General features: G+C 39.7%; 1 protein-coding gene across 4 annotated transcripts in view; it reads right to left on the bottom strand.

Moving 5' to 3' along the window:
• Positions 1-16703, bottom strand: part of LOC111868701 (far upstream element-binding protein 1) — a gene marked incomplete in the record, with an annotated part of 82212 nt that overhangs the window by 55123 nt on the left and 10386 nt on the right. For all 4 annotated transcript variants that reach the window (XM_023859598.2, XM_023859594.2, XM_023859595.2 and 1 more), the window contains 2 exon segments: positions 3027-3156; positions 7503-7763. In XM_023859598.2, coding sequence (XP_023715366.2) covers positions 3027-3156; positions 7503-7763 — 391 coding nt within the window.

Raw genomic sequence — 16703 nt, 5'->3', positions numbered from 1 at the left:
CATGATTTTTCATTCCCCTTTCCATAGAAAAATGTATATTTCCCTGCTGGTGCAATTCCAACTCCGTCCCATCTGACCTCCTGTACTCCCACTAAATCTAACTTATATTTTAAGATTTCTTCTGCCACTGCCCTGAGCTCAGTGTCGCATACTATAATGTAAGATTTGAAAGTATGTAGACATGAAGTTATACACTATTTTTATTTCTCTTTCTTGTAATTTTGATGCATACTTCAAAGAAGGATTACACAGAGGAGAGATTCAGTTACATGAGATGGGGGTTGAAGCCTATATATACTTCGAGCAGGGGGGAGGGGGGGATATGTATATTGAATTTTACTATATTTAAAAATAAACATCGAGGATTGGGCATACGCTTCTACTAGCAGTGTGTGAATGAGCTTCCATTAGCAGTGTTTAAATGCCTGAATGCACAAATCGGGGTACACTGGATACAACGACCATACTCATCATTGTACCACTGGTGCACTTCAGACATTAAGGTTAAACAGAGGGACAACTTTACCTTTACCTTATGAAGTTTACACAATTCTGTTTACCATTGTGCCAAACTGCAGTTCAAGTATTATGTTTTTGGACATTATCCACTGTCTATATCTAGAACACCGTCCTGTTTATTTTTCAAAACCCAATATTCCAGAGACTGGATTCTGTCTCCATCAGAGAATAGCTATTGGGCCCAACTACGATGGGGTACCCAAAAGAAAGCGAACTAATTTTTTTGTGGGAGGAGCTTTTGTAGTACCGCGTTTTGCCGCTTTGAGCGCATACAGCTAACATTCCTGAGTCGATAAGCCGACTACCGTTGCTTCAGAAGGTAAGGACTAGTTTCGGCAGAGTTTATAGTGACAACTGTTTTGTGTGATCATCGTTTTTGCAATGGCTGATTTTCGTGAACAGCGTGCGGCGGTGAAATTCTGCTTTTTGCTAGGGAAAAGTGGAACAGAAACTCTTGAAATGTTAAAAATGGCATACAAGGATGATGCTATGGGGAAAACTCAAGTGTTTGAGTGGTTTTCCTGTTTCAAAAATGGTGAAATGTCAATTGACGACAAACCTCATTCTGGTCGTCCTTCCACGGCCCGAACACATGAAAATGTTGAAAAAATTCGTGAAATCATCAAGGAAGATCGATGACGGACCATTGAAGAAATTGTGGAGCTGTCAGGAGTGACCTGGAGCTCAGCAGCCAGATTTGTGGCAGTCGGGTGACTGGTTTTTCCATCATGACAATGCCCCTGCTCACACAGCCCTGTCTGTATGACAATTCTTGACCAAAAATGGTATGACCCTTGTTCCTCACCCTCCATACTCACCTGACCTTGCGCCGTGCGACTTTTTTTTGTTTCCTCGAATGAAGAGAGACATGAAAGGAAAAAACGACGGAGACGCTGTCAAGCATCTCAAAAGATGAATTTAGACAATGTTTTGAAAAATGGAATAAAAGACTAGACAAGTGTAATAGTGTAAGTGGAGAGTAGTTTCAAGGGGATTGAAGGTTTATGCTTAAAATTTGAATAAATAAGTTTAAAAAAAAAATAAGTTCGGTTTCTTTTGGGTACTCCCTCGTAAGTAGGTTTTTATCTCAAGATGGAGACAGAATCCAGTCTCCAGAAAGTTGTGTTTTGAAAAATAAACAGGACAGTTTTTAGATATAGACAAAGCGATGAATAATGTCCAAAAACATAATACTTGTACCAATGTACCATCATCACAAACTTTAAGATCTTATCAGACTGCAGTCATCTTAATCTTATTTGAACATCTAATGCAAAAGCCTGGATCACTGCATGCATCTTCACAGACTGCTTTTGCATTCATGTAACTCCTGACCTCAGACTACTGCCTGTGTGAAAAACAGTTTCAAGATTGTATTTGTTCTAGACAATACACCAGCACATGCAGGTAAGTCACTTAGCAGACATAAGCAGAAATGTTGTTCCATTATTTTTATTGTTTATTTTCTATAATATATGGAAAAATGCATACAAGCATGCTAATACATATCTGCACATAAGAAAGCACATGTGTATGAAATATAAGAACAAAATAAAATAACTACACAACCCTCACCACGCACGTTAATTATAATGGGAAAATATCCCTGCACAAAGTTCTTTTGCTCAGTGTTCAAGTTTTCATAAATGCTAAGTGATGCGTTCTTCAAAGGAATTGCTGTATTTGTAGCAATGTGAACACACTGTCAAAATACTGCTGTATAACTTTCACTCTGTGGAAACTCTAGATTCAAACACAGAGCTCGGCAAACCAGAAGTCTGTGCTGGCACCAAAACAATTAAAGGGAACATTGAACACAGTACAGTAATTAAATCAGCATTACTGCAATGCACTTGATGAGTAGCAATGGCAAAGGAGCACAGTTAAAAGAGTTACAGCATCATACAATGAAATGTGAAAGACTGGTATGTTCAACCCCCGTTACTCATAATTACTCTTCTTCGCCATAGAAGAACACCCCAGTCTTCCACATTTAAATATGTCACGTTTGTAACTAGGCATTGGCTTTGGACTGGTAATCGGACTTACTGAATACTTATATCTCACAAAACAAGAACAAACTCCGTGGTTTTAGTCCACAAGCAACTATACCGACCGAGCACCTGCTGCTTGTTGGCGAAGTTAGAGCCAACTTTAGCGGATAGGTGTCGCGTGATCAGCACAACGAATCCCCATGGTCGCTATTTCCTTCAAATAGCTCCTCAATTATCCTCACAAGGCTGAGTGGACCCCGTTCCAGTTCCTATACTGCTCAGAAAATATGGTAGAGCCGAAAATCGAACCCAGGACCTCTGGATCTGTAGCCAGGAACTCTGACCACTAGACCACAGAGGCATCACTTATACCTCACATCTACAATTACAATTATTATTGCACTATCGCTAATCTACACTTTACAAATTACTACAACACATGGTAAGTCTCAGTATATTACAGTCACTTACATTCATTTATCTGTATGCTGCCTAATACACAAAACAACTTACTTGATAGCTTCTCGTGATCCAGTAAGTGTACAACTCCTGTCAGGCATTCCAGCACTATCTGGTGCCATCTGGATCTTGCATCCTGACTCATTCTGAAGACGGCTAATTTGTTCACCACCTCGACCAATAACTGTGGAGAATTTGGATACATGACAAAAAAGTCGAACATACTCAAGGCTTGAGGAAAGGAAAAGCTCATGAATTAAGCATCAATATTTTATAAAATGATACAGCACAGTCCCTTGAAATTACAATACAAGAAAGTAGATAATGGAAAATTCTCAATAAAAAGCAACATATTACTTAGTGGAATTCCAACAATCATGATTTTTATAAATGGGATAAATTTTGTTGAATTTTGACATAATACCATCTTTACATCAACTCATACAACATGCAGCAATGCTCACATTTCTAATTTTATGTAATATACCAAACATTATTTCTTTCCATTTTGAACAGCTGAAGCAATGATCATCTATAAAACATACTTAAGAGTTTCATAAACTTCAACAACATAACGGTATTCTTGACACTAAAAAATTTTCTGTAACTGAAAATGACACTGGTGTGACTGTATCTAGCAGAAGGAAGTCACGTGTAAACATACTTCCGTATGAAATGGATGTAACTTTTTCCAACTTTATTGCGAACAGAGCATGATATTTTGTTACACTAATTAAAACTAGACTATTTGTTAGATACATACAGAATTTACTATCTACTGATGCCAAACACATTTACAACCAGTCTTACTTCTAACACTACTCATACCTTCACATTCTTATGATATGACATAAACACCGTTCCAAGTGCAACAATTTATTGTAGTTCTTTTGTCTTGCTCTCTTCTACACTACATGTTTCGGCCGCAAACGGCCGTCATCAGGTGTATAAACTTGCGTAGCTGTTACACTGCACTTAGTTTAAAATTTAAAACCATGAGTCTTCCCAACTGTTCTTTTAGTCGGCCGTTCGCGGCCAAAACATGTAGTGTAGAAGAGGGCAGGACAAAAGATCTACAATAAATTGCTGCACTTGGGACAGTGTTTATGTCATATATCGTATTTTATATAAATTTCTTTGCTGCCCATATGTGCAGCTCTTATATCACATGACTATTCTCTACCAGTGCATTATTTGGTTTAAATGTCATTATCACTTCTAAATACAGTACGACCTCACTAATTCAAACTACTGTAATTTGGAGTGGACCCTTGTCCAAATTATAGAAGTGCTACTGAAAATATGTTCTGGAAAGTTACAAAATGGACTTCATGTGTCTTTTTAGGCAATACACCTTTCATTTTGAAACTAAGATTTCAAATCATAAAATAAATTTACTTGCCATAAAATGTAAAAATGTAAGTTTAAACATTAGTCTTAAGAAGAGTTTAGGTAGACTACACAGTATTATTGAGACCATGCTTAAAAAAAATAAACTTATTCTGGTTTATGTTCCTCTTTTGTACTGTTCTTTTACTACATTTTTTCATTTCCCTCAGCATTAGGTAATATTTGTTGTAATGTGTGTTTGAGTTACACCATTTATTACACTCTTGACTGGAAGCACCATGATCAAGTTTCTTTAAAATTTCCATTTTTTCTTGGAGAGTTCGTGTCTTATATTTTCCTTTAGCACTCATTTTAACAGACAGGAAATACACTAATACAATACTAAACCACTGAAATGAAAATGAAATTAGGGTTATTAAAATATAACATGCACTGTTCACATAAATGCAGAAAGTTTTAACTTACTTTCCTGCATATCTACTCTTTTGCATCCAGTTTTCTAGATCTACAATGCTTTGACTTGAAATCTCCTTTAAAATGGCCTTGATGTTTGACGTGAGGCCTACATGTAACTACCATCATCTACATCTGAGCTACATGCAGCAGTTTGCAATCACTTATTGCAACAATGCGATCATCAAGGTCATAATGCACAAAAGGAAAAAAAGTTGTACAAATTATCATGAATTCCGAATTAGTGAGGATTCACTATATGACGGACAGTCAAAAAGTTCCCAGAATGGTGGTATAGCACTCTAATGGGAGGACGTACAGCAACGATTACCTAATCACCTTCAAAGTAGGACTCTTGCGCGCGCACACACTTGCTCCTTTGAGCCTGCCATTGTTGGAAGTAGCGGTGGAAGGCTTCTTTTGGAATCTTCCAGAGCTCAGCCATCACATTTCATTTGATGTCCCCCATGGTTGCGAAACGTGTCCCCTTGAGGCACATTTTCAGAGTAGGGAACAGCCAAAAGTCACTCACGAGCCAGATCCGGAGAGTATGGCGGTTGAGTGATGACAGGAATGTTTCTCTGTGAGGAACTGCTGTACAACAAGTGATGTGTGGCTTGGTGTGTTATCGTGATGCAGAAACCACTGTCCCTGCCACTTGTCGCGCCGCTTACTCTGAACATCGCGCAACCTCTGCAAAACTTGCATGTAAAAATGGCCCGTAACAGTAGCAACTTCTTGCTCCAACTCCAGGATGGTCATTCTTCGATCACATCAAATCAGTTGTCGCACTTTTCCAATCATTTCTTCGGTTCTGGATGTCAAAGGTCTCCCACTGTGCTGGTCATCCTCTAATGTCTCCTGCCCATTCTTAAACTGGGAAAACCAGTCGTAAACGGCGGATTTCTTTAGTGCAGTATCACCATAAACTTGCTGAAGGGCCGATAGCATCTCTCAAGCAGATTTTCCCAATGTGCACATGAACTTGATGTTTGCAAGCTGTTCGAACTGCGACACTGTGCCAAATGACGAACACTCACGTCTAATTCAAATGGAACAGTAACGACACTGCACATTGAAACCTGTCCAGACTTGTTGCACCTGTGAGCAGACACGCTGAACTTCCACCACAACAATGTGTGCACTATCAAATCGCTTGTTCTCCGTCTGCAGGGGAATTCCAGGAACTTTTTGACTGCCCTACATGTAAGGTTTTAAAACTAATATTGTACTTCTGAATAAATCCACTGACAGAACTTTACTACAATGAGGTGTGTGCAATCTGTGAGTAATTTGACTCTGTGGTACAATTTACTATGTTTGCCTTTTACTTTGTTTTCCTTCCTTCATCATCTCAACCACATCCATCTCACTCACAAATTTTGTTTAATGCCATGACAGATGAAACTGTTAATAAAGTTAGTGGCCAAAACAAAATGAAACTGAAGGGAACCTCAATCTTTGGAATCTTATTATAAAAGAATATGGACAAAATGGTGACAGGATTCCAAGGAACCTGCTCACAAACATTAGAATAAAAGCTGACACAATGGTTGCACAAATTTATTTTGGAAATGAAATGATGTCAAATGGGAAAAATGACATATCAGTGGAAAATACAAAATTGTTTTGACGTCTATCAAATTATAACAGGAAGTACATTTCAAACTGACATTAACATGTAATGCCAAAACAGAGAACTGTACAAGGTGCTATGAAAGCAAAATCCAAGAAATGAATATGAAATCGGTTTGAATTACAAAAAAACAAACTCCATGGTTTTAGTCCACAAGCGAACTACACCAACTGAGCTTGTCGGCGAAGTTAGTGCCAACTTTTGCATATAGAGGGTGTCACGTGGTCAGCTCAATGAATCCCCACAGCCGTTAATTTCGGTTTTTTTTAGACCAGTCTGTTTGAATCATTGAGGATAAAACAATAGAATTAGAAATTGGTTATGAAAACAGAATGGATAACAAGGATACTGAGAAGGGTATTAGAATTAAACTTATAGAAACAAGACCCATGAGATGTTCCAGAACAAGATTTGCCAGGTACTGACAATATCAAGAAGACAGGAAAAGAACTTGCATGAAATCAAGAAAGACTGACTGAGGAAACAAATTTTTTCATCCAGCATGCCATATAAATTGTAAAAATGGCTTAAGAACAGAGAGACTTCCAACTGAATTTAGCTGGCGTTAGTCTCTTAGAACTTCAAATCCTGTTATCTTCATGAAAAAGAACTGAAATACACTGTAATGTACATCTAACATCCTCTTTTTAGTCTTCAGATCTAGAATCTTCCTCCAAAGAAATCCACTATTCATTGTAATGTAATTCAAACACCCTCGTCCAATCTATTTTCAAGTGCCCACATTGCTCAAGGCAATAACAGACTCATCTCGTATACTCGTACACCTCCTCTGCATTACTATTCCGTAATACCATGACACCAGCTACTATTCATTCTTTCAAAGAATTTCTCATGCATGTTGCAATCTATGTGCCTCTCCTCTAGTATCCAAATATGTAGTTTTCTTTTTTCCTTCCTCCAGTGTCCAAATGTACATGTCACATTAAATTTAGTGTACTGTAATACCAACACTGCATTTAACAGACTTCTGCTGCCAGCAGGCAAACACCTTACTACTGTAGAGTGCATTACATCTGCATACTTGCAAATAATTCTACTTTCTAATGATTTAAAGAATTTCTCACACTTACTTAGCCCAACCATCTTATCGGGAACACGTATGTCTTCATTCTGAACTGCCCCGAGGCCAGGGACGCCTACACCGACGCCCAGGCCCTGCAGGCCCGCTGCTGCCGCGGCCGCCACTCTGGCCGCCACCGCCGCTGCTTGAACAGCTGCTGCTGCTGCTGCACTGTTTGTTCCAGGCGGAGATGTTGCCTGTTGCGCTCGCAACGCTGCCAGCTGGACTCCTGCTGGGTCATTCACTGCGGCCACCTTTTTTGGTTCTGGTTCTTTTTTGTGATCAAAACAATATAAACTTTAGAAAGAGCGAAAACATGCAGGGTACAGACTCAAGTCCATGGACCCTCTTGAAGTGGCTTAGAAGAAAAATGCCTAACCATTAAGAAAATAGACTTTCTACCAAAAATGTAACAAGGAGCAGCCTTGCAAAGCTAGTAGTCACCCAGCCACTTAACAAATTCTCCACATTTTACAGCATTTGAAGGTTCATTGTCAAGTTCACAAGAGCCTGCCACTGGTCCCTATCCTCAGCCAGACAAATCCAGTCCATTCTCTCCCACTCTATGTCCCAAAGATTCATTTAAATATCTTCTGACATACCAGGTTCATTCAATATATTCCCAGAATGACCATGTGAACACCACTAGTCATGTGCATAAGGAGGCACGTGGAATGGCTGATAGTTGTGATTATAACCTATATGTAGCAATTAAGTCCAAAGAGCTCAGGCGATGCTTGGTTGTGAAATAGGCGTCTGAATGAGTTTGGCGGTTTGTTCTGGTCATATAACAATATGATGTCCACAAAGGACCAAAGAGCGTGTGTAACGTTTGTATGAAACTGAATAAAACAGCTGTGAAAACCCACATTTATCAAACTTATAGAACTGAGGGTTTAAGTAAAACAATGGCCTACAAATGGCATTTCCAAAGTAGAACATCAACGGATGATAATGAAAGGTTGGGAAAACCTTCAACTTCAAAAACCAACAAATGCCCAAGTGAAAGACAATATACACAAAAATTGACTCTCTGTACAAGCAGCAGAAGAGAGGAATATCCACTGGCTCATGTCATGCAATTTCAACATAAGAACTAGGGATCCATCCAAGTCTCAATGAAATTTGTGAAAAGCCTCTGATCAATTATCAAATAATTCAATGCATACTCATTTGTGAAGATCTTTGAAAAAAGTTAATGAAAATGAAAGTGTTTCTAAAAATGCATTCATAAAAGATGAGGCAAGGCTTTAAGGATATGGCAAAACAAAACAATAATCACTGTTATGGAAGCGCCTTGATTTGACAAGCCCCCAGGAGGCATGACAAGCACACTTGAAAGCAGAAACTATGATCTTTCTTTACTGTCACAGAATTGCTCATAAGTTTGTTCCCGCAGAACAGACAGTTAATCACGTGTATTATCTCAAGTTCTGGGGATGTGAGGAATGCAGGGGAGGGAACCCTGGAAATGTGGACAGCAGGATGTTATCTCCAAAAAGTCAATGCACAGGCTCAAACTGCAATGTGAGTTCTTGGCAAAGCATTTGAATCCTGTCCCTCTATAGCCTCTTTATATACCTGACCTACCCCTTCCAGTCTCTTTTCTACTCCACAAAATAGAAATGACTCTGAAAGGAAGATTTCAAATTGCAGAGGACATTATTAGGAATGTGCCATGAACTGAGAGTGAGTCACCAAACATGCTTTGAACAATGCTTCCAGAGATAAAAAGAGATAAAAGAAGAGGGGCATTAATGCTCAATTAAATTATTTTGAAGGTGATAAGCATAACTAAGTTGTAAGTCATGGAAAAAATTGTTACTGCTGAATTCCAGGAACTTTCTGAACAAGCCTGGCATGTCCAAGTCTTCCAAGGTCTTTAACGTTCTGACTAATATTTTGTACACATTTCTGACCTCTCCCACGTGGGTTACAAGTGCTGCCCATCATACTAGCAATGTCTGCTGAAGAGTACAAATTATGAAGCTCTTCATTAGGAAATTTTCTCCAGCCTTCTGCCATTTCTTTCTTAGGGCCAAAAATTTCCGTCTGCACCGTTTTGAAACACCCAATTGGTGTTCTCCCCTTCATGTGACAGATCAAGTTTCACACCCACAAAAAATGCATGTAAAATTCCAGCATACTTTAATATCCTCATTTCTAGGATCAAAGATGGGGATATAAAAGAGTCTGAACTGAATGGCATTTCCAAAATTTATTTGGTCTTAAATTTTTTATGAATGTAAATTACTGTCTGTTCCCAAAAATCTGATTCTGGCACATTTTTGATCAACTATACATTACAATTTTGTCCTATATTCTTGTGGCAATACATCAATACTTGGTTTTCTATTATTTTTCTTCTAGCTCAAACTCCCAGCAGCATGTTCTTCTTTACAGTATTCATATCTGCATCCACTAAACTGATATCATCAGCACTGAACAGAAATCAATGTGGACCGTTTACTTCCAAGCCCCACTGTTTTCTAGGGCAATCTTAATGGCATATTCCAAAGCAAAACTGAAAAGTACCAACAAAACATATCCTTATAAGTTTTGAGGTTTTCACGGCGATGACTACGAAGAAAGTCGTCTTCTGGGTTTAGGCGCCGTGAAGAATACACGGCGCCTAAACCCAGAAGACGACTTTCTTCAAAGACATCTCCTTGTTTCAGGCCACTGAGTACAGGAAATACATCTGACAAATGTCTATACCCATATGAACTACTTAACCACAAACAAAAATCACATACGAGGTGCTACTGAAAAGTTCCCAGACTGTTATTGTAACTGCATCAGTGAAAGATGAGAGGGGAGGCCTAGTTCATGTTTCTGCAAGCCTATTATATCAGTCTGCCACATGACACCATGCTGTGAACATGCATTGGTTTTAAGAGTGCTTTTTCGATTTCGTGTTTCATTTTGTCTGTGATGGATGCCAAAACCGAGCAACGTGTCTGCATCAAGTTTTGCGTGAAGCTCAGTATATCCCCTACCAAAACCCTTGAAATGCTTCATGAGGCTTTTGGAGAACATTCTTTAAGTCAGACAGCAGTTTCTGAATTGCATTCACGTTTCAAGGCTGGTCAAGTGTCACTTGAAAATTACGAAACACTGAGGGCGACCAGGCACCAGCAAAACACTGAAAAATTTTGAGAATTCATCCACAAAGACCGTCACTGAACATTCCACGTACTCGCAGACACCAATAGGATCAGTTATGGCGTTTGTCAGATATTACTAGAAAATTTTAACATGTACAGAACTGCCGCGAAGTTCGTTCCCCAACTCTTGACAAATGATCAAAAGCAGTGGCACGTGAACATGTGTCTTGAGCTATGAGAAAAGGCTACCGAGGACCCAACTTTTATCTCTAGGATCATACCCGGTGATGAAAGTTAGATTTACGGTAATGATCCAGAAACAAAGCAACAATTGTCGCAGTAGAAGAGCCCACAATCACCAGGGGCAAAAAAGCGTGGCAGGTCCAGAGTTCAACAAAGAGAATGTTCATTGCTTTTTACTGTGAATCTGTTCCTCCTAACACTAAGGTCGACTCTGACTTGTACTTGTACTGTAACTTTTGAGACGCTTGAGAGAAAATGTGTGATGAAACAGAGCAGAATTTTGGCGCAACCACAACTGGCTTCTTCAAGAAAATGTGCCCGTCCACATATCCCTGAAAGCCAGGGAGTTTGTGGCTAACAACAATATGGTTATTATTCCCCATCCTCCCTACTAGCTGGACTTAGCCCCTTGTGGTTTCAATGTTACCCAAACTGAAAATGAAACTGAAGGGATGACACTTAGAAAGTGTCTGACATACAAAGGGAATCTCACGTGGTACTTGACAGCATTAAGGGAAATGACTTCATTGCTTTTGAAGCATGGAAAAAATGATGGGATCGTTCTATACATTCCCAAGGAGACTATTTTCAAGAAGATAGCCAAATATTGGGTAAGTTAAACCAGCATTCCTTTTCTGACCTAGTTCGGGAACTTTCTGATAACACCTTGTATGCAAATACTGCCAAATTTCAACCTATTCAGAAAATACATCTAAACCATATGCCATTCCAACATCATGCACATGTAAGTAATGTCAAAAAGTAGCCTACATGTCAAGTCCAGGATATCAATCTGCTTATCTGCCTACCTTGTCCATTTATACACATTTCAAACAAGTTCCCAACAAAACACATACTAAGGGACAGTGATTTTTGTGAAGGACAAAAGCAATAATGGCAGTTTCTAACAGCATCAAGGCAATAACCTGACCTACACAGCTCATATAACCCCAATCAAGACTCTTGTATTAGTGATGGTTTAGACACCAGGTAAAAAAAAAAATTCTGTGGACAAATATATAGAAACAAAAAAACTTTGCTATATGAGTTATGGATGGGGCATAAAAAACATTTGATAGAATGTAATTGTGGCTTACTTCAGTTAGCAATTTTCTGAAAATGGGAAAACAAACTAAGGTCAATAAACTACAGACTCAGGCCTGATATTAGCATACAAGTCTTTCTTGCAAATTAATGTTCTGTAAATATTTAGCACCTTCACTGCATATTATTTTCTCATCACTTTCCTAAATAATGCAATTTTAAAGTAAAAATATAAAGACATACCCCAGTGAATGAAGAATGACAAAGCCAAAGGAGAAGAAATGCCACACTATACAAAAATGGATGCCTGTAGGACTTAAGTCAAATTTTGCAGCAATAGAGTTAACCTTTAATTATGAATGTTATATATATCTAACAGCAAGTAACATCCCGTGGCCAAATGTTTTATCTAACGCAGGACATGACACGTGCTCGCTCTTTCAGAGTACTGACAGTTTGATCTTCAGTTTGAAACCATAACAAACGCACTCAAGGTCATGTCAGTGGTTCATTCATTAGCTCTGAAGAATGAAATCGTTTATAACAGTACTGGTTTGTTTAGATACGACTGTTCATGACCTGGTCAACCAAATAGAGCCCAGCTTTGTTTTGAGAAATGAGGAGTAACTATTCATCTGTGCTCGCAGATTAGTGCTTCTAGAGCTTTCAAGGAAGTGTGACATATTCAAGGATTGGTTCTCAGTAGTGAATTATCAGTTAGGAAGTCAGTGTTGGATTGCCATATATTTCTTTATCAGTTAAGGCAGTCAGTGTCAGACTGTCATATACAGAGTGTCCCAAACTTCGGGAGGGTGTTCCTTATGTTAAAGTATGCCGATATAATCCAAAACACCTACGTCCAAACTTGAACGGTTACGGAGATAATGGCCAGAGAAGTGTGAAAACTTTGACAGCTGTTACACACTTGTTGATTACAAAATACATATTAAAACTGGCAGGAATATGTGGTTTCTGTAATGTTAATAATGTACGTAACATCAAACTAACTTGTGAGTGACATGAAGCCATAAAATTGAAGTACAAAATACTCGCTCGCCATGTCATAATTGTCCTTAGGTTTCCAAGCACTATACATGACACATGACCGGCAAGCGCTGACGTAACGTGGCTGACTGCGCTATATGCCGACCACATAACTGTATTAAACGTACATTCACAGAAAATCTCTTTTGAAATTTCGTTTCCATTATCTCATGTGGACTATTATGGGACCACGTATGCACATTTCGTAAATTATTTACACCGTCCAGGGTAAAAGACGCCTCATCACTGAATAAAATGACGCTTAACAGTTCGGGATGAGCTTTTTATCCAGTGGCACAAATCCATACGCTGTGCATGGTCGCCTGGTTCCAGATGTTGTACCTTTTGATCATGGTAAGGATAACTCTTCATCATGTAAAGTTCGCCACACCTGCATATGTGATACGCCAATGCGAGAGGCCATTCTACGAGTGGACAGACGCAGACTTCTCTGAACCATCTCAAGAATGTTCTCTCGTGTGGTTATCATTTGTACATCCTCCCTTTCAGAGTGCACAGAACCACCCAGAAGAGAACCAGTATCACGCAATGTCTGGTGAATTCGTGTAAATACACTTCAAGATGGAATCCTTTGATGGGGAAAACGCCTTTGGTATTCTTCAACAGCAGCATGTGCATTGCCACCGCAAAATCCACACACAAAATGCATATCACAATATTCCACGTGTGAAAACACAAAAGGCATTTCAGCAACTCCGCACAACTAATTACCAACCATTCACCACGCAGCCGCAACGTACTCTGTAGGTAGTGCATGAGCTTACAGCTAGTGTGAATAACCACACTCAAGGACAAACATAGATAAGACTTCTCAGCTGACAGGTATACTGCGTGGACCCGCCAGAAGAACACACTTTTCTCGGGCCATTATCTCCGTAACCGTTCAACTTTGGACATAGGTGTTTTGGGTTATATCGGCATACTTTAACACTAGGAACACCCTCCCGAAGTATGGCACATTCCTCCTGGGACATCCTGTATTTCTTTATATATCATTTTTATTTTGTGTCTCGGAAGAGGTATAAACCAACTGAGCCAGTATTACTTTGTGAGTAGAAGGTATCTTTGTCACTGTGACTTTAAGTATCACTGTCGGACTGGCACTCTTTTCGACTAGTATTATAATTACTTTGCATCACTATTTTGTAAGCACTGCTAACAGGTGAGTGTGTCACTTATTATTTATTATTATTATTGGAGGGGGTGGGTTTCCCATGCACCGCGACCAGTGGTCTATTGTACGTCCCCGTGATATTCGACCAGTCTCTATACCCTACCAATACTGGTGCGTACCATCAGTCCCGACTCAGCCAGCGAGTTCGGCCTCTACTGGCTCAGCGGTATCTAGATGCTTCCCCCATCTACCAGAGGCGTTAGAGACTACTGTCTCAGCTGTTAGAGACTCAGCCAGCGAGTTCGGCCTCTACTGGCTCAGCGGTATCTAGATGCTTCCCCCATCCACCAGAGGCGTTAGAGACTATTGTTGGGCAGGAAATGTCCTTAATAATTTGGCTCAGAGGCCTCCTTGAGGCATGAGGTTCTTTTATGTGCCGTAAAGCTACGACACGGGACCCACGGCTTAAAGTCCCCCCCGGAGAACTTGTTCCCTGAATATTTCCGCCCTTAAAAATTCCACGACCTCCACCGGGTTTGAACCCGCGTACCTTGAGTCATGAGGTGGGAACGTTACCCCTACACTACGGAGGCCGCTGTGTGTGTCACATTGTCAGTCAACATAATTTATTTGATTTAGCTGGAAACACCCCTCCCCCAAGATGGTACCTCAAAATCATGCCCGATATTCAAAACTTCTTGATGCAGAAGTACTAGAGGAAATATTTATGAGTGAGGAATCTGATGAAGAGCTAGGAGAACTCAATGAGTTCAATGATCTTCTTGAACATATATCATCATCATCATCAGGTAATGAGGCAGAGGGCCTTGTGAATAAATCTGACAGGATGGTAAACAGTTATGGAACTGTTCGGAACACATGGAAATGGACAAAGAAATTATTTTTCCATCTTCTAGATATGACTATTCTCAATGCCTATCTATTACAGAAGTCATGTGGTGGAAAAATGACACATAAAAAATTTCGAAAATCCTACTGTGGGATTTGATTCTTAAAACACACGGTCAGTGGCATTTCTCAGGGGAAGGCCAAGTTCATGTGGGGCCCAAGTGAGTCGAATGGAGGTGAAACATTCACAACATTGGCCAACCAACGGGAAACAAAGACGTAGTGTGTTCACTAAATAAGAAAAGCAGGAGCACCCTTTTCTATTGTAAAAAGTGTGATGTTGGGCTGTCTCTCGTGGACTGCTTCGAGATGTGGCACAAGCACGTCAGAGTGTGAGGTTTCTTAAATTGAAACAGCCTTATATACAGTTCAACAGAGCGGCCTCCATAGTCTAGAGGTAACGTTCCCACCTCATGACTCGTGGTACGCGGGTTCAAATACCCGGCGGAGGTCGTCGAATTTTTAGGGGCGGAAAAATTCAGGGAACAAGTCCTCCGGGAGGGACTTTAAGCCGTAGGTCCCGTGTCTTAGCTTTACGGCACATAAAAGAACCTCGTCTCCAAAGTAGGTCACTGAGCCAAATTATGGACGTTTCCCACCCAACAGCAGTCTCTAATACCTCTGGTAGATGGGGGAAGCATTATAGATACCTCTCAGCTAGTAGAGCCGGTCTCACTGGCTGGGCGGGACTGATGGCAAGCACCAGTACCGGTAGGATATAGAGACTGGTAGAAATCATAGAGGGAAGCACAATGGACCAATACAGGTCTAAGTGCATGGGGAAACCCACCCTCTCCAATAACTAACTAACTACAGTTCAACAGTGGTGCGAAAGGACTAATCCAAGGTGAAGCACAATAGAGCATGGAAGGTCACAGTGCGGGGGCCAGTTTTTATGGCCCACTCCTTACATACATACATGCATGCATCTTAACCTGTGAAGTGACGCAGTTCAAACTCATGTACAGTCTGAACACAATATTATTGTATATAGTGTGATTATATTTACAAACTCACTATGTATCAAGATTGAAGAAAAAACTACAGGTAAGTCCTTTGAAATTTCATAACATATATAATAAATATTATATTTTGCACTTCATGGCAAAATAATCACAGTTAATTTTCATTTTTAAAAATGGCTCTTTTGTGTATATGCAGAAAATGTTATTGTCTTTCAGGCTGCTTTTAGTTTGTACTTCTATGTTGCATAGAACAGAAAATATGTAGTTTTTCTGAAAGTCTGCAACGTTAAAGACTTAGGGTCATTTAAATTCCAGCAGCAGGGGATTGCTGGATATTTAAAGTCTGTACATTAAAAGTTAATGGTGTCACTGTATTTAGTTTGATCATACCCTAATATTACAAAGATAAAGCGTCCCTGTACCCAATTAAGCACCACACCCAGAATATTCTTAATTTAAGAATTACAGGGATTTGAACGGTTAATGTCATGCTCCTGAATCTTTACCTCAAGTACAGAGCCTCTGGGCACTACTGAATAGGAGGCTGGATGGGTCCCAGAGTCACGAGGCCTTGCTAAGAAGTGAACCTCAGACATCCAGCCCATAGCCTATTCACTATACTAAGTATCCCACCTATCACATTATACAGAAATGCATTTCACAAAACAAGTCATAAAAGACTGAAGAGATAAAATAAAAACAGGTAACACAACACAAGCCAAGTCTCAAATCATTACAAAATAAATTAAATTAAAATGAAACTA

Source organism: Cryptotermes secundus, unplaced genomic scaffold, assembly GCF_002891405.2.
Source record: "Cryptotermes secundus unplaced genomic scaffold, Csec_1.0 scaffold1359, whole genome shotgun sequence".
In the NCBI taxonomy this organism is placed as follows: domain Eukaryota; kingdom Metazoa; phylum Arthropoda; class Insecta; order Blattodea; family Kalotermitidae; genus Cryptotermes; species Cryptotermes secundus.
This window is presented reverse-complemented; position numbering and strand designations above follow the sequence as displayed.